Raw genomic sequence first — 19370 nt, forward strand, 5'->3', positions numbered from 1 at the left:
TATACTTTTTAAAATTATTGTTGATTTTATTTTAAATATTTAGATATAAATAAGTAACAAAAAATACTGATTTTTACTGACTCTACCTATGTATTATTTTAACATTTATCATGTATTTATTTGTTCTGCAAAACTTAGCATTAGTGTGAGCGAATCAGAGAACAGCTTTATATTGTAAGGTAGACCCTACAATAATACATACAGAGAAAAACCCAACAATCAAATGACCCCTATGAGTAAGCACTTTGGCGACAGTGGGAAGGAAAAACTCCCTTTTAACAGGAAGAAACCTTGGGCAGATCCAGACTCAGGGAGGGGCGGCCATCTGCCCGACTGGTTGGGGTGAGAGATCAATACCTGAACCAGTTTAAGGCTACTAAAGTAACTTCTCTGGCATTTGTTATGGGCATAGTGCTGCAGTCCGCTGTTTTACACAAACACCAAAGAAAAAGAGACACAAAGTCATAAACATAGATAAAACATTACAGATTAGATGGTACCTAACTACACATAAAATCATGAAGAAAGAAAAAATCACAGCCTCTAATGATGAATTTGATTGAGCGCCTTTTGTTTTTTTAATAACTGTCTGCAGATTTTGAGTTAACGTTGTTATTTGATCACAAAAAAGCATAAAGTGAAAATCTGACATCAGCCCCAGTTATAAAAGGAAAGTGAGAATAATGAAGGCCGTATTTGCACATTAGCTTTTCCTGCTATGACAAGTAGAAGGGCAGTTTACGAGGCTTTAATTTGAGTTGTATGGTTCCAACTTGTTTATTATACATGACCAGCTTTTTAAAACGTTCATCAAGATTATATGGAGACATAGAAGTACAGCATAAATGCCTGTGCATTTCCATTACATCTATAGAGAGTGTTTATACTCTTATCTGTTTGTACTATTATCTGCTCTAAAACATTTTTAAAATAAACTTTGAAAATGTACTTTTTCAGTGGATTAATATAACAAGAAAACATTCTAATGCTATTAGAATAATGTGCATTTTTGCTGTATTGCTTTAACCTAAAAAATATAAGATTTCATTACGCATAATAGGTTTCCTTAACTTCTTTCAGTCCTTTTCCTTGTGAAATATTCCCATTTTGCCGTGATTAACAAAACATCCTTTGCCCGCGACGACTTGAAGCACCACTTATGACCAGTTGAGGGCGACAAAAGACAAGCTGTCTTCGCTCCACTTCACTGATCTTGCCTTTCGGCTGCACAGAGAGGCTTACATCACTACCTGGCTCTGCATCATCATCAGGAAATGAAAGGAGGATGACTAGACAGAAGCGGAGAGAGGCGACAGCAAAGAAATAAAAGAGTCAGAGTTACGCAGGCGACCGGGCCGACTATTTGGGCCACTGTGCTGAGAACAGAAGGTGCAGCTGGTGCAAGCTGAAATGATGGCAAAGAGACAAAAACCTTTGATGCACACTTCCTTTCTCACAGGTTCCTGCTCCCTCTCTCCTTTGACTCTGCCACCCCTCCCATTGCTTTCTTCGCCCTTTTCTCTTCATCTGCTACCCAATACTCCATCCCTCCTTACTTTCCTCCATCCTCTTCCAACCTTTCCTCCCTCCTTTTTCCCTCCTCTAGTTCCCACGGAGCACATGGGGCCAGGCAGGCTGCTATTGTCTAGGATATCCCCTCCTTGTTAATGGTTTCCTGTGCACACACAGAGGACTGCTGAGAGAAACAAGCAGCCTCATCTGATACCAGGCGTCGCCATGTACTGCACACACACACACACAAACAACTGGAGGCATCAACAAGCAAACACACGTACCATACCACACCAAAGCACATTCACACCGCAATGAATAAAATCCCAGCACACTTGAACAAATACGCAGGTGATTTATCAGAACTCTTTTTTTATTGCAAGGAACTTGTCGTTACCACCAGCAAGACCTTTGAAAAGCAGGCAAATCTGATTTGTCAGCGCTTGCTTGTGTTTTGTACAACCATGAAATGCACACAGTCACAGTGAGGTTTGCTAGGAGACACCAAAACATCACCTGGAAATAAAGCAATTGCATTTAGAAATCTGTCTACAGGCTTTGGAAATGTAATGATGTTATTTACTTTTTATTTACTACAACTGTTCTTACAGACGGAGATGAGCTTCCTGTTGGTAACTTCTGACTCTAAACGCTGATGCAAAAAAACTTTTGAGACTAGGTGATAAGAAGAAAAAAAACAGCCTAACATCTTTTACATTAGGAAGAAGCAGGAACTTTGCTATAGCTGTTAAAAAGCTGTTAATCAGTTGATTGTTAAGGACAGGATTTACTGTAGAGAGGAAGTTTAAGTTGAGGGAAGCGAGTTTAAATAACAACGCTTTACATGAACACTGGAGGCTGTGGGTAAATCACATTTAGCTTTGTTTTAACCAAGCTGGTAGCTGACGTCTGCTCCCACTATCAGTCAGACGAGCACCTGGTTTTGGTTATTCCACCCCATAAAATGTTGTAAATAGGGGGTGACTCTCAATCCCCTGTAACTGTGGTACCAACACCCGAGTTCCAGGGTGAAAGTGTTCCCCCCCCCCTTTCACCCAGGAACTCGACAGGCTGCTTGACCATCTGGAAAAGCCATTCCTGATAGACTGACTACAGTGGGTGAAACTTCTAAAAGGGGTGGGCAGGAACAGAGATCAATCAACATAGTAAATCACACTTGTTGCCTTTTAGTCACGGTCTCCCTCGTCACTGATTTTTTCTTCTCTTCTATACAAAGAACAACAACAACAACAAAAAAAACATTACAGATGATTAAAAAAAAGAACTATAACTAGGTATATCCTCTGTGGGATGTCATCATCATCATCATCACCATCATAGAAAAAAATAGCACTTTCTTAGCAGGAAAATAAAGAATTTGAGTCCTTGAGTCCAGCTCAGCTGGGAAGTGAGTCGAGTCTGTGCGCAGATTGAGTTTTCATTTTAGTCAGAAAGCTCCTATCTCCATACCCCAGGGTCTGTAGGGTTTGGCCACGCCGGAGTTCTGGGTCGGGGGGCTGATGGCAGTAGTGGGTGAGATGAGGGGGAAGGTGCTGAAGGTGAAGGGGAACGCCGAGAGAGAGGAGAGGAGTGGAGGGGAGAGCTTGGAGGCCGACGAGGGGACCAGAGCAGGATGCAGGACGGTGGTGGGAGCGGCAGTGGTGGAGGGAATCCTGATCGGACCTTGATCGGAGTGTGGGGTGACGCTGCCGCTGCGCCTGCCCGGGATGTGAGTCTCTGCAACCAGCGCGGAGGATGACGGCGAGGAGGAGGACGGCGATGAATTGGAGGTGGATGACAGAGGAGTTTGTGGGCTGCTGGTGGTGCTGCGGGGTAGAGGCGCCAGCGGTGCACCCTGTTGGTGCTGGAGGAGGAGGGGGTGTGTGAGGTGGGCAGCGGGGGATCCGAAAGCAGAACCCCACGCCAGGTGACTCAGGCCGGAGTGAGCCTCACGCTGACTGGCGTAGTTGTTGAGGTGAGAGACTAGACGGATCCGCAGAGGGTCTGCGCTGTCCAAGCCTTCGATTATGCTCAGATAACGAGCCGTCTCAGCCAGGCACTCCCTGAAACCCAAACCACGGTAGTCCATCGCGAGGGCGTGGGCGTCAAAGTAACCTGAAGAAGACAGTAAATTAGATTCTATAACCGCCAACTCCTCTGAACTTTAAAAAAGAAACCGTTATGAACCATTGAGCCCTTGCTTTTGGGATAATGACATATCAGTCACACAAAAAGAGACTACTTCCACTGCTGATCTGGTCAGACCAGCTATGTGTGTCTCATTTAAACATATTTAAAATTAATAAGTGTACCTTTGCCTCCAGCAGCATGAAGCATCTTCAGATGATCAACAGTCATCTGCAAAATCTCTGCTTTCTCCAGCTTGGCTGAACCCTTCAGGGAGGAAAGAAAATGGAAAAGATAAGATTTTAACAATCCAACAGATTTTAGGTAAACAGTGAGCTTTCCTGAGTGTTAACTGCTCATTAGGCTGGGAGACTTCGCGTACTTGTTTCTCGTAGGCGCTGGGAACCAGCCTGCGGAGCTCGCTGAGGCTGTTATTGATTCTGTCACGGCGTCGCTTCTCAATAATCTGAGAAAAGATCATTAAAGATTAGAGATGAGACCTGCTAAATGTGACATTTGGTGACAAACAAGGTCAAGAAAGATAAATTCACTTACTCCTCGACGCCTTTTCCTCGCCTGCACCTGAGTGGATGTTGAGGGAGACATGGAGCCGAGAGGGGAGCTCATATTCCTGAAAGAAGGTGGAACGGGGAGGTTTGGTCAATATCCGCACAGTAAAGTTTTACAGAGATATTCACAAACTTGAACCACTTCAGAGGAAGGAAACACTTCAGGGCCAAATGACTTACCCATTCTCATCTGCGCTCTCCTTCTCCACTTCAATAGTTTCATCCAGCTCGCTGTCCGAGGAGCTAAAATCGTGATTCCTCTTCATTTTGATTCGTGCGCAGTAGTTCCTTCAGTGCGTCAGCTTTGTGAGCCAAACTCGCTTCTGCCCAGGTTTGCCCGGAGCGCCTCTGTTTGAAGCGCTCAGCTTTCCCACGGTGTCATTTCAACGGTGCTGTCGGGCAACGGGGGCGGTGACCCGCGCCAAATCAGCCAATCACAAAGCTGTCTCGGGTTTGAAAGACAGCAGTTAGCCCAAGCACGTCTTCGTGCGCTTTGAGGGCTGGGGGAGAGTTAAGATCTCCCACTCTGAGGCTGTTTCGATGCCCTGAAAAACCTTCAATACTTTTCACCTGTAACGGAAGCTTATGTAAAAAAGAGCGGTGGGTCATGACTTATGAGCGTTTGCAAATTATGAGTACATTTTAATGACCATGACTGCGACTTTTACTTTTCACACTAAACAAAACTTTAAACCTTTTATGTATTTTAAAAATTGTATCTATTTAATTAATTTTTGAAGTTTAGTGATGTAAATGTGCCTGTGAACGTCTGTTGTTTAAGTGTGCTATATAGGCTATAAATTAAACAGACGTGACTGACAACATAAAAAGATTCAGATGTTTTTCATAGTGCATGTTTGGGATATATTTTATATCGCAGAACAGTTCAGTCTGCTAAATATTGAAGATTTGGGCCGACCTGCCCTGGGACTACAGATGGAAATCAGCAGTTTAGTTATAATCTTTACATTTAATATGTTTGTTACACTGATGTCCATTAACACACGTTGTTCCTGTTGAATCGATTTAATAATATTTTTCTTTAAGACCACAGACAGCCTTTGTTACCACTTTATGTTCCCCTTCTTAAATACTTTCATGCTTTTTTCTTTTCATTCGGCGTCTTTTTTCTGAAATCACAGCTGAGTTTTTAAAGAAAAACAGGTTTCACGACGTGATTTGGGATTCCCCCCCCCTCAATTTCAGAGTGACTGATCTTGCCAAACACGGAGGATCTTTGGAGAAACTTTGACATCGGTCCAATGGACTTTCGGTCCATGACTGTCCACCCCCCGCCCCCAACCACCCTGCTCCCGCGAGTCCGCCCCCTCCTCCCCCGTGTGTGTCCCCGGTGGTGATGAGGAGTGGCTGGCCGGCTGTCAGCACGCGCTGGCCGTGGGAAAGTTCCCTAACCGGCGCTGATAACCAATCAGAGGCCGACGGCCGGCTCCAGCGCTGGAATGAATGGAGCAATTGGTCGGGGCGACGGGCGGTCTGCGAGCGAGCGTGTGAACCTGTAATCCAATACTAACTCAGCCCGGGAGGAGAGACAGGGAGCGCTGCCGCAACCAGAGGAAGCCACCAAGTCTAATCTTACCCCACAGAGAGACCTCATGCACGGTAAAGACTCCGTGGGCACTTCAAGGGCTTGTGAGAGCAGTCAGCGAGAGGCCCGTAATGCAATCAAAGCGGTTTGTCCGCTCTCCCTGGAGTTTCCATATCATCACCAGCGCACGACTGATGGCTCCTATAATGGTCACACTCCCCAAATAATTTGCTGTGTGTTTGTATATGCGTGCAGCACTCATGTAATGCATATGGAGCTGGAGCCCCTCAGGCGACGGTCTCCTGCAGGGACCGGTCTGCGGCATATTTAAACAACAGTGCGGTGTTTTAAAGAATAGCGCACAGTGATAGACATGAAAAACGCCTGAATCATTAACAGTATATAAGTAATCATCTCTCTCATAGGCTGCAGTGGCTTTTCACTTCTATTTCATTTCATTTGAGGAACATATTAAAGCCAAATTTTACTCCACGGTTTTATTGTTGTTCACATTTAACACCTCTTTCTAATAGTCTGTAAAGGGCATTAATAAAATGACACCACCTCAGTTTACATTAGGTCTAACCTGCCTGGTATAGTGTTAAACTCCTCAGCTATTAATGTTTCTGAGGCCTGATAATGATCCAGTAATATAATGGTTATCAAAGATGGGGCTCAATTTATTTAATGAGTATTTTTTCTCAGTATTTTACAAAATGAGTCTGCTATGACATCGAAGTCTGGTGATATAAGAGTTACAGCAGAGAAACAGAAAAGAACTAAGTTTATTTTGCATTCAGCAAAAAACTTAAAATAAATCTGTCGACCAAAACAGGCGAATCACAAAAGAGCTATTTGTTTAAAAAAAAAGTTGCAGTGCCTTTGATCATTTCTGAGTAAGCTGTATTACATTTAATAAAAGCTCACCTATAATTAACAGAGTAAACAAAGAACAACCTGACGTAAAATTAAATAATAAAGAATAAAAGAATAAAAATACTAAATTATGAAAAAGCACACTCCCACTGCCCAGTTTGCTCACTTTAAACACGATGATGTAATGTTTATGTTTCACTGCATTTATAAGATAATCCTCAAAGACTCCTGTGTGTGATGTCACTGCAGAGGTACAGCTGGAATTATGGGAACAAACTGGTGGCAAACTGACATTTTTATCCCGGCTCGCGTTAAAAAAAAGAGAAGCCAAAATTGTCACTGAAGGCAGTTTCATTTAATGCATCCTGCAAAATATCTGCACCAGGCAGCAACAATGAAGGGCTATGAATAAAGCGAGGAAATGTGCTCTGTGAGGATGTAATGAGGAAACATAAAACCTCAATTCATCAGACTTTTTAAACATTTATTGTGATATATAAGATCGTAGTGCACCTCCACTCATTCTCCGAGGGGCTGTGGGATTGTCGTTTTAATCTTACGCTAATAAAGAGCAACAGAAAAATCAGTCATTAGGAGCATGCCTGCACAGACACACACACACGCACTCAGGGTAATATGGAGATCCTTATCAGTGGGAGCCGAAGGCAACCCGAGGCGTAATAGTCATCTCAGAGAGAAGGCCTGCCTTGTTTGGTTTATATGAATGAGAGGAAGCACTTAGGGCTGTTTTCATCTTATTGTTGTTGTACAAGGCTACGCTTATATCAGCACACACACACACACACACACACACAGACAAGGTACAACCTTTTGCTGAGCTGATCAGCGGTGAGCTGGTGCCTGTGTGAGTGTGTGTGTTGGGAGTGGGCAAGCGAGTTGCGTTCACACACGTTCCGAGTGCATGCAACCTGAAGCTTTTGTCACAATAAACACAGGTGTGCGTCCACATTAGTTTCTGACTTTGTGTGTGTGTGTTTGTGTATTGAGCGTGGAGGGAGGAGGAGGTGGAGGCGGGGGGTGTGAGCCCTCTTGTTGTATTTCAAGTTCACCCAGAGTTCCCACGCTGTTATTTTCTGCCCGGCTGTCTTTGTTCTACCGGTCTCATCACATGTTGTGATTAGTAGGGCCTTTCAGAGGCCGCCCTTTGAAGGTGAGGGCCCGTAACACCACATCATCAAATCCACCCCTCCCCTCCCCTTCCCCACAGCCGCCCTCCTCTTCTCCCGCCGCGGATCAGGCCACCAAATCGAATGATACTCAGGCCCAGGACTCGGTGACGGCTCACCTCCGATGCCCTTTCTGTCTCGTATTCGCTTCTTTTCTCATTTCATGTCTAATTTCCTGTTTTCACATATTTTCCTCCGTCTCCTTTTCTCCAATGATAGCCCCGCTTTGCATGTCCTCTCCCTCAGACAGTCATTTGGTCTCTGCAAATGCTGCAGAGCTGCCAAATCCTCTCAAACGGCGAATATTGATGCACGTGGTGTGAGCTCAGTTCAAAATGTGAAACGTTAAAGCACTGATTTAGAAATTAACTTCTTGATTCCACGTCCTCTGCTGTCTTCTACTGTACAATCATAAAGGGTTTTGAATTCCAGTTTATTAGTAAGCCACAAGGGTTTTTTTCCCTCTTTTTTTGGGCTGCAATTACATATAATCAGTGCAGACATAAATTGAGTCTAGACTGTCTTACCAGAAGGAAATGTTTGAAGTATTTGTGCACATTCGGGCTTTGAAGTTGTTTTAAAGGGAGATTTCACCAACAAATTCAGCTCGGTGCTGCATGCCGCCTGTATTTTCTGCATTACGCTACTTTGGCTGTAGCTATTTATACAATGGTCCACATGTCATCGGGTTTTTAGTTGTATTGGTTTATTTAGATGTGACTTCCTGAACAGAGCTTATGTGGCTGGGAGCGTAAATCAAGCAGGACTGCAGCGCTGACAGACTGACTTTGATGAACGATGCTGAACTCGCATTCAGGAACTCTCGGTTACTCCTTAACAAAACAAAGTCACGAAAAACTGTTAATGTGCTAAAGTCTTCCCGATGTTCTGCTCGAACTTTGCCAGCAGATGCAACGGTGAAGGTGAGGTCTGTTTCCCACCAATTATATTAATGCGCACAAAAGTCATAAACACAATTAATTAACAAGGTTGAGTATGAAACAGTCGCGCTATTCGAAAAGGGACAAACTGAGATTACAAAGAAATCTCATGAGGTTTTGAGGAATTTACGAAAATATAAAATAAGAATCTCCTTTAAATCATAAAGCCGCAACAAATCATCACTTCTTAATTTAATTTCAAGCTGCTCATCATCTTCTCCTTTTGGGAAAAAGAATAAAAATAAAATCCTGACTTACTCAGCTGGTGGCTAATAATTTAATCTTTACGTCTTCTCTATCTCATCCCATCCCTGCGTTTATAAAGCCCTAAAATAAGCTTCATAAGTGGGAAGGTCCTGAGAAGAAACAGAGGAGCGATTGTTCTCGCAGGATTACTGGTTGTCTTGACTTGATTCACTGGAAGTGCTGAAAACATATTTAAAGCCTTAAAATGAAATAAATAAAAATGTTAAAAGATACACATACAATGTAACTTTACTGAGAGGAAGCAATCCCTCAACTAAGGCTGCGTCCTTGGAGTCAGCTCGAGTCATCAGAATGAATTTCTGTATAAAACTGTTGCTACCTAATGAACTTCACTGTTTATTTTTTAAACGTGCTCCTCCTAGAGACCTCCTGCCATTACCTAACCAAGTTATGGACGGGAACTGGCTGTGGCTCAGTGAAATTAGTCACACAGAAGGTGCGTCACCAAAAGCCTCTCAGTGATTGCTTTGGTTGCTATCAGATTGCTCCAGCAACCTGCTAGCAACTAAATCAATCTCAAAGCTTTAGGTGTGGCACCGTATACCAGTTTCACACAAGATCACTGCCACCAACTTCCAGCAACCGCTTATAACCCATTTGTGAAATACACAATTTCACTGGCTGGGCTTGAGGTCTGCCTGACTGGGGCTCTGAAAATCAATCTCCCAAACTGTCAGTGAATACATATTTTCTACCCAGTGGCAAAGGGTTGCCAGACGGTTGTTGAAATGTCTAAAGACCGATGTGACTGAGGCCTTTGTTCAAAATGGGAATGAAATAATTCTAGTCTAATGTCAGGAATGGAGCTGGACAAAAAATGAAATTAGACACAAAAAGTAAAACAAAAATGCAAAAGATTTATTATTTCAGAAAATGTCTGAAAAACATCTTTTTTTTGCATCGTACAAACATTTTTGAAAGCAAATTCATTTTAGAAACAATATTTCCTTTACAAGTTAAACTGCTGGATGCACGGTGCTGTTCTGAATCAGAAGTTTGTGTAAGCTGCGTAGTCGACTATGACTGACTTCCATTTGTGATGTCACAAAATCCTGCTTACAAATTAAATGCCAGTGTTATTCTTTCCTCATTCGCAAGTACACGAGGGTCTGCTGTGGTCCGCGGGGTGTAAGGTTGTGTCACAGCTGCACATGTGCTGCACAGCAAGATTGGATGCTGAATCTGAGACTGTGGGGGGAAAAAGTCAGTCGCTACCCACATCTCTATAATTTATCTTTAAAATTATATAAAGGAAATTAAATTGAAATAAATCAGGAATGGAACTTGGCCGGACTTTGGGAAAAGAAGAATAAGCCTTTCTGTAGACGTGTGACACATCCTCAAAGCAGCCTGGAGAGCAGTATGAGAACACCTCGGTGTCTGTGCTGTCTACAAGAAAGGCTTACAGGAGCCTTAAACCCAAACTTTATGTGTGCCAGAGAAACCCTCAACACATGACAGCTGCAAACTTTATACGTTCATAATTCTAAATGGAGCTCAAGCATCCAAAAAAGTGGAGCTCTAAACGCGTTAACCTGCAGGACTTCTAGGTAAAACTAAGTGATAAAGTTTCTGAAGGTGTGCCCCTCACTGACTCAGAGCTGAGGATCTGCGGCGTCTGCACATTAGCCACAGACAGATGTTCATCCGCTCGAAACAATGCGTGGAGCTGCTCTCTGGTGAAGCCCTGCAGAGGGTGAGCCTTGTTATTGTTTATAAATAGAGCTGCGCGGAGCTCTGAGGAAGGCTAACTTTGTTTCTCCTGACAGGGAGAGGAAGCAACGGCTAATTCTGCTCCAGACATGTATGACACCCGACTATTGTCCCTTAGCGAGACAGGGGGTGAGAGCGAGAGAGACATTGTTAATGAATGTGAGTGTCTTTAAGAGGGTGGGCTGTTTGTAAGGCAGGGGTGAGGGCTGTGTGAGTGTGTGTGAAACCCTGGCATTGTCTTTCAGGAGGGTGGGGGTTTGAACGTGGTCGCATTGTTTGTGCGTGTCAATCATTGTTAGTTGCCCTGTGAGTTTTGTTGACGGGCCCTCTCGTTCACCCCTCTTGACTCGTATTCTTCTCCCCTTTCCGCAACGCACAACACATCAGTCAGCGTGTGTGCGGATTGAGGAAGTGAAGGATGTGTCAAAGTTGACCCACTGACACTCATCACTGTCTTGCTTCCCCATGGGAAGCGTTGGAGGGCCTCCCACACTCTCTCTGTCACACACACAGAAACCGAAACACACAGAAGGAGAGAAAAACAGAAAATTTCCTAATTCTTAAAAATTGTTCTTGAGGTCCATAAGATTGATTTTCTCTCAATCTGAATAAACACTTGTTTCAGATGTAGAGCACCACTCGTAGAGCAACATATTGAGCATTGCTGTGCAGCATCATTTATTTATATTATTACCTTATTTATGCGCTTAGTTCCAGGAGTTTTTGGACATTAAAATATAATTTTTTGTAGCTTTGATTCAGTAGATTTTAAATCACATGATTATTATGGGGTTCAGGTTGACTGAACAAAAGCAGCTGGGTAGTTGACTTTTTTATCTGGTTTTTTTGTTTCCCTGAATACTCAGTTTGAGGTCCAAAGTCATGTCGATGCAAGTGAGGGAGGCTATCATTAGGCTGAAAATAGCAGCATGATAGCAAAAGCTTTAGGAGTGGCCAACTTAACATTCTGGTTCATTCCTCAAAAGAATGAATGAACAGGCCAGCTAAGCAACACCGAGAGGCCTCGAAGACCACAGAAGACAACTAAAGTGGAAGATGACAGAATCTTTTTCCATGTTTGAGAGAAAACAGCTTCGCAACGTCTCACCAAGTCAAGCACACACTCAAGGAGGTAGATGTATCATTGTCAAAGTCTACAAACATCCAAAAGAGCATGAAGAAAACATTTGGACAGATGAAACCAAGATGAACTTGTACCAGAATGATGGAAGAGAAAAATATGTCGAAGGGGAGAAGCAGCTCAGGAAGCGAAGCAAACCACATCATCTGTCAAACATGGTGGAGGCAGTGTTATGGTATTGGATATAGAAGTTGCTGGAGGAACTCTGAAGAGTACAGAACTGTACTCTGTGCTCAGATTCAGCCAAAGTCTGCAAAAAGTCATGTCAGCCACCTGATCTCAGTCCAGTAGATTTACTGAGGACAAAACTGAAGCCAAACAAGCTGAAGGTGGCTTCAGTAAAAGTCTAGCAGAGCATCTCAAAGGGGGAAACACAGCATTTGATGTTGTTCATGGGTTCTAGACTTTAAGCAGTCCATGATTTTTATCCAAGTATTTTAAGAAAACAACAACAACAATATATTAAAATATTGTGGTGCGTTTGTTTCCGGAAAACTTTCTACTCATACTCACTTAAGTGCAGTGGTTGGGGGCTTTTTTCAGCTGTAAAAAAATACATACTTGATGTTAGTGAATATGCACCAACATTTACATACATAGACATTAGCATGGGGTGGACTCACATGAAGAGCATAGCAGTGACAACGCAGCCGGAGAGTCAGTGACATACACATATCCACTAACCCACCACACTTCCCACGCAGCCCATCATCGTTCCTATTACAGCCAAACAAAGAATTCAAGACAGGCCGAAGTTCAGGTATTATATACTGATGTCTGCAAGCGGAGTACAAAGTGTAAAAGTGAGATTTCACCGATGATTCTAAACATGTATTTTTGTTTCCTTATCCTCCTAATAAGTGATTGATATTTGTGCATTAAGTCTATGTACTCTACGCTTTTAAACTTGTATGTGGTGTTGCTCTCATTTTTACAGCAAGAACGAGTTGCTGGTGGTGTTCCTCTCTTCCAGTGAATCTGAAAAATGAAGGCGGAAGAAGGAATAGCTGGAAATGTACAAGAGGAAATGGAAGCACGAAATTCCAAGTTGAAACTTTCTCCACAGTCATGATAGGAGGATTGGTCTTATTGTTAGTGCAATTGTTGGAAAAGTACAAATACAGCAACAATTCTTCTAAGAAATAGAAAACATGTAGGATATTCACTTGACTCGAGTAGTGAGTTTGTTCTGTTTTAGAAAGAGTTCCCGGAGAGCTTGAATGTGAAGGCACCTGCCTCAGATCGGGAGCTAGTGGACATATGTTACAAGGATCAAGTTTTTTTGCTCAGGAAACACAGACAACCTGAACACACCCCTTCATCTGCAGCTCTCTGATGTTCTAGCTGGTGCTCTAATCCTCAGTCTGGAACATTTGATATCTAAATTCAACAGGTGGGTGGGATGAAGAACTCCGTATATTTGACTCCCATTTGTTGCATCCTGTCAAGTCAAATCAAAAAGTACCTGCTGGTCACAATCGGCGCTGTGTGACTTTAATCTGGAGACAAAATGGGAAGTGGAGTGGCTGGGTTTTTTTTCTTGGGGGGGGGGGTTGGGTGTGACTCATGTCTGGAATCAGTGAAACTCCTGGTGGGTGGTCACTGTGAGAGGAGACAGTGAGAAAGAAAGTCGAAGAGAACAAAGGCAGTTATTTAACTTTCATCTTGGCCTGAGGTGATTATTCGCTTTGAGTTTGACCCGGTCACACTTTCAAACGGGCCCTGTGCCCTTGGCAGACAGTTAATCTTGACCTGTTTTGACATTTCATACACTGTGGTAGCTATATATATTATAGGAATACGTACAAGAATGACAGCTGAGATCAGAGAAAGGACAGGCTGCTAGCATGTGACAGAAGTCGGGAGTAGCCTGAGAAGTTGATTGTTTGTGGCTGGATATGACTAAGATCTCATCCCCTGATGTGGCTGACATGAAGGTATGTTGAAATGTGAGGCGGTGAACAACACTGGCTTTCACACATTTCACACACACACTCGCACACACTCCTAATGCACACAGACTTCTAATCACTCATTTCTACTCGCTAATTCGATAACAAGCTCGAACAGTCGAAACATGTTTTAACGTTTGACATTTGACCCCGGGATGAGAAAGCGAGAGAACTAAATGGGCCCCCTCCTGTATGTTGGCAGTGTTTGGATGGAGCAATGGAGCAGAGCCCCCCCGCCTTCTCCTGCTGCAGCGAGGGGTTGCTGGTCCTCTGACCCCCCGTAATGATGGAGGGTCAGGAGTCAGGCTGTGTGAAGAAACCGTCTGGGTCTGCAGACCGCGTGAGCAGCGCCTGGGAACCGGAGCTCGCTGTGCGATCCTGTGAAATTGATCTCTCCAGAGGGGGCCGGCGGTGTGTAGTTATTTGTGTTGTGGTTGCGTGTTATGTGTGTAGGAGGGGAGCGACTGCGACAGGAGGCACGCCAACGGAAATGGTAGATCCCAGCGGTTGGGCGGTTGGGCTGTTGTGCTGCGACCAAGGAGTGCTGCCTGCCTGCCTTTCAGCATCAGCAGGGGAGAGCGTAGGGAAAAGACTCAGCTGAGATGACTCAACCCATCACTGGCAATAAAGAGAAATATATGAAGGGGCTCCTTATGCTTTTTTATGCCGGACACCTTTCCTGACGCATCCCCAAAGATCCCTAAACCAGGGATCTTTTGCTAGGTGAATGTGTAAAGTATGCCCTGTCATGCGTTTAGCATTATCGGCACATTTCTATTACACTTGATGGTGTAGGTGTGATTAAATCTTATTTCACTTCAGCTCCAAGCCCAGGAGAATCTGGCTCTCCACCGATGAAGAGCTCAGTCATTCAAGAGGGACTCTGAGTAGAGTCACTGCTACTCTACATTAAAACGAGCTAGTTGAGGTGCTCCGGGCATCTGACTGGGACATGCCCGAAACAAGACCTACCAGGAGGAGGCCCTGGGGCACACCCAGGACTTGCTGGAGTGATTTTATCGCTCGGCTGGCCTGTGAATGACTCCGTATACCCCTTGGTGATCAGGAAGAGACTTGTGCCCTCACAGCCAAACCTGGATAAGCAGTAGAAAATGGATGGATGGCAGCATAAGTGCAAAGCACCTAGGCTGTATCAATATAAGTGTATGACTGGTTAATTGAGACTTGCCACAGAAAATGCTTTGAGTGCTCACCTGTAGGGATGGGTATCGTTTAGGTTTTATCCGATACCGGTGCCAAATCGGTACTTTTGAAACGGTGCCGGTGCTTAAACGGTGCTCGAACCGGTGCTTAAAGAATGGAGAACACAAACTTTGTCCAAAAACCTCTCATGTTCAGCTGTTTTTTTTTTGTAAAAAGATAACAATGTGTGCCTTTTCTGCAGCTATGTGGCATATATGGTATCACTCTTGGCTGGAAGCAGTGCTTAATCAATGGAAAAAACACAAACTTTGTCCAAAAACCTCTCATGTTTAACTGTTTTCCACTTTTTCTTTGGTCATTTTAGCCTTTTTGGCAGGGTGAAGGGAGTATCTGCCATCAAACAAGAAGACAGCCGCATGTAGCTATGATGATGTTTGCTAGTTCACCTTACCTGCATTAATGTAATAACATGGTTAGCCTACTCAACGTAAATTACACACGAACATTAAGCTACTCACGCAGAGAAGAACGGCTGCTGCGCATCATCATCCATCATCATTTCTGCTACACTGGCAGGGCTAGGGGCCAGGACTCTATTCTTCGGGTTTTTGGGGGATGTTGCTCCGGGTCCGATAACTGGCAACCCACCCGACGTGCACGGTGTGAGGTCTCGCAGCAAGCTATCAAATGCGGCGCATTTCTCGGCTTTTAAAAAAAACGCTATGCGTCGCCAGCTGTTTAATCGGATTCTTGGTGTTACCTCCTTTGACAGTATCACAGTATCAGCTTAAAGCACTTGTTGCAGGCTGCTGAGTTTGCATATTTTGCTGTGAAGTACAGCCAGACTTTTGACCGCTTCGCCTTGGGCACTTTTAATCTGTAGCTCTGCTCTAACAGAACGTACGTACCTGGCCCCGCCTACTATCCTCGGAAACGTAAAATGATTGGCTAGAAGTGTATCACAGCTCAGGAAAAAAAAGCACCGAAATAAAGCACCGAAATGTGCGCTGCTTTTCGGTCTGGTTACTACCGTTTATGTCAGACACCGGTACCCATCCCTACTCACCTGAGAGGAAAGGTGCTATGTAGGTACGAGCTGATTGTTGGTAAATGTTTAAGTAACACTTTAAATGAAGGCTTGCAGCATTCATTTTTCATTCTCACATTTGTAAGCCAAAAGAGATGAGAATGAGAAGGACTTACATGTTTTCAAGCAATTTAAATTTGTTCACACCATCATGGAAAGAAATTAGCTTGCAGATTTTTACCTTTTTTTCTAGACATCACATAAAAGACGGGCATGTAAGAAAACAGCATTGGGCATTAAGCTCCCAGCTCCCCACATCTGTAAGACGTGAGAGTCATGCATGATAACGGTCCAGTACTTTCACCGTTAGCAAGTGGCTGCCATGTGTGCCGCCTCCTGCGTGTTCTCTCGAGCTCCCATCAGCTAAACCTCACAGAGTTATCCGGCAGTGAGGTTTCGTTCCTGCTGTGTGTTACATGTGAGCAAGGAAAACTGTGGAAATTCTGACCGGGTTCTCTGAAACTGCTTTAAAGTTTTATGATTGAAAGCTACAAACGGGCTATGTGGTGAGATTGTTTTATCAAATGGTATTTCTGCATTTAATGATGCAGAGAATCGGCGTATTTGTTGCCGCACTCGAGTGGCTGCGCAGATCCGTTACGCGTGCTTTTATGTATGCTAGCGCATCGTCTCGTTCAATTTAAACAGACTTTAAACACATTTCAAGGGAGAAGGGTTTGCACTGAAGAAAGCAAAACTCATGCAGAGTGCGAGTGTGTATATGTCTCAGACAGACCCCCTCCAGTGAAGGCCTGGCGGTTCTTTCATCTTCAGCATCTGCTATTCTTCTTATAGCGCTCTCTCTCAGGCCAAACCTCCGCTGTCTGTCTGCTCGGCCTATTCAGATGCGACCACTTCAGTCATATCTGCAGGCTTGTTATGGCAGCTACAAAACCAATCCCTTCTTGTGCTTATTCAATCACAGAGGGATCTCGGGAGCTCTTTTGTCTGTCTGCCCACTCTCAGAGGCTTTGTGCAGACATTTTGAAACAATCACATCTATTAGTTGGGACTTGTGATGTCTGATCCCTTTGCTGTACATGGGGGCTGCATTAAAATGTGGCACACCCCATTCAGAAATTCCTTGAGGTCTGCTTTAAACGGAGAAGCATTTTTTTGAGAATCCGGTCACAACGTACCTTTGAAGACGTGCTATGAATGTCTCACAGAACTGATTGTGAAGGATGGTTACGGGGTTTCATATCAAGCGAACAGATCTTCACGTTGCTCTTAAATTAATCAAAGAGGCAGAGAGGTATGCGACGAGGCCGAGCGATTATTTGGAGCCAGAATCTGTTCAGATTGGAAAGCTGGAAACACACAAAGGAAGTCAATTTAAACAAACCGTGTCTCACTTTTCACTGGCTTCTTATTATTTTTGCACATTTTGCAGTAAGTCCTAACATTACTTAAACAGTACATTAGATTGCCATTTCTTGCACTGAGCCTAATATGATGCATATCATAAATAGAAAAATCGATCCACTCACTCAGGGACTGTTTTCGTTCTTTGATGACCTCAACCAGGTGAGGAAAGGTGAGTATAACTGGTAATTGTTTGAGATGGTGTGGTGTTTCATCTCTTTTGATCAGACAGTCGTTTACAATCAAAACTGTTGTCGCCTTTTCCACCATGCTACTATCCATTCATCATCTGGAGGCAGGATGTCCACTTCTGGGACTACTATAGCACTGTGTTAACACCAGAGATGGGCACTAACTAAAGTAATCCGATTACTTTTTAAAGTAATGAGTAAAGTAAGGGATTACTATTGAAAAAAGTAATTAGATTACTGTTACTCTGCGTTACTAAACCTTGATTTTCTTTGTGAGAGTGTCTCATTACAATGACGTGACAGTACGACCGTGCAGCGTTTAAGGCTTGGACGTACTAACGTTACTTTGAGTTTGATTCGTAAAAAGTGACTGAACATTAGCATCTGATGTACACGCTGCGTGGGAAGAAAACGTCTTTCTACAGCGAAAAATTACGCTTTAAATCTGAGCAAGCACCGAGCACGCTGCCACAGGAATGTGAAATTCACAGAGAAACCCACGGATCCCCCCACTGACATGACTGCTGCGGCACCGAGCGAATCTCCACCGGCCTCACTCCTGTTGGTCTATTGCTTTATTACTTATTCAGGTTGTAAATCATGTTTTTAAAAAGTAACTAAGTAATAAAGTAACTAGTTAGTTTTGAAAATAAGTAATCTGTAAACTAACAGGATTACTTTCTTGGAGAAGTAATCAGAAATTAGTAACTATTTACTATTTTCAAGTAACTTAACCAACACTGGTTGTTTGTCTTCCTATAAAGTAAAAATAACCTGTATTATGCACGGGTGCACTGTGCCGACATACAGGTTTGTATTGTATTTCTCTAATTTCTTTATATTTTCACATTGTGCACCTGAAGTTACTTAATGTAAAATGGCAAAAGCAGTGATACTAAAGTGCATTGCAGTATTTCTCACTGACCTCTAGAGTCACACACAGACAGTAAGGTAGTGCAACCCACATGAAAGATAAGTGTCTCTTCTTGACAGAAAATCTGGATTATATAAACCAAAAATCTTAAAACCATAATTTTAATGTTTCTTTAACCACCTGCAGATTATCATGAATGTCGCAGGTGAGATGTTGTGGGTGTGTTGTACCCACTGGAAGTCAAATCCAGCTCTGTGGGAAGTCACACGCTCACTGTGCTGAGAGCCTATGACTGCATGACTTACGTGTTGTCATTACATCACTCAGAGGCCAGATTCAAAACATTAATTAGACAGACTTCCCCGGCTTGTTTGCTTTTGGCCTTGTGAGTGACGTGTGTATGCATTCGTGTGCATGCTTGTGCTCGTGTGGATTTGTGTGTGTGCACATAAGCATGCCCTTCTGTGCAATGCGTGTGGTTGCTGTGTTTGAGCATGGCTTCGCTCACCGAGCTGTACGGCTTGCAGTGTGTGCATGTGCGTGCGTGTGTGTGTTTGTCACAGAGCAGTTAGCGCAACGCTGATTGCTGTTTATTTGGTCTGTGGGTTGACACAGAGCCTAGCAGTCAGGAGCACTCCTGACAGCTCTGTTTTTATTGGGTCCCTGTGGCAGCACCAACACTAACACTGGGGTCGCGCTCTTCCCTCTGTCCCCCACCCCGAAGACTCCCACACCAAGCTTCCCGTCTGTGCTGCGAAATAGCAAGCAGTTAATGGACATTACTGCAACAAGAAATGTGCAAAATGTAGAGTCGGGGTAGCAATGCTGAGACAGATGTGGTGTCAAAGGGAGATAAAA

The 19370-nt window shown here is 43.7% G+C and overlaps 1 protein-coding gene across 1 annotated transcript; it reads right to left on the reverse strand.

Annotated features, from left to right (window-relative positions):
• Nucleotides 1-1864: 1864 nt before the first annotated feature.
• Nucleotides 1865-4574, reverse strand: hey1 (hes-related family bHLH transcription factor with YRPW motif 1). Its single transcript, XM_080862409.1, has 5 exons — nt 4389-4574; nt 4195-4270; nt 4022-4105; nt 3825-3906; nt 1865-3627 (listed from the first exon to the last, which is right to left on the reverse strand). Exons 1-5 carry the CDS (start codon nt 4472-4474, stop codon nt 2960-2962), a joined length of 996 nt encoding a protein of 331 aa, XP_080718535.1. The 5' UTR covers nt 4475-4574; the 3' UTR covers nt 1865-2959.
• Nucleotides 4575-19370: the final 14796 nt, after the last annotated feature.

This window comes from Rhamphochromis sp. 'chilingali' (genome assembly GCF_963969265.1).
Source record: "Rhamphochromis sp. 'chilingali' genome assembly, chromosome: 17".
Classification (NCBI taxonomy): Eukaryota; Metazoa; Chordata; class Actinopteri; order Cichliformes; family Cichlidae; genus Rhamphochromis; species Rhamphochromis sp. 'chilingali'.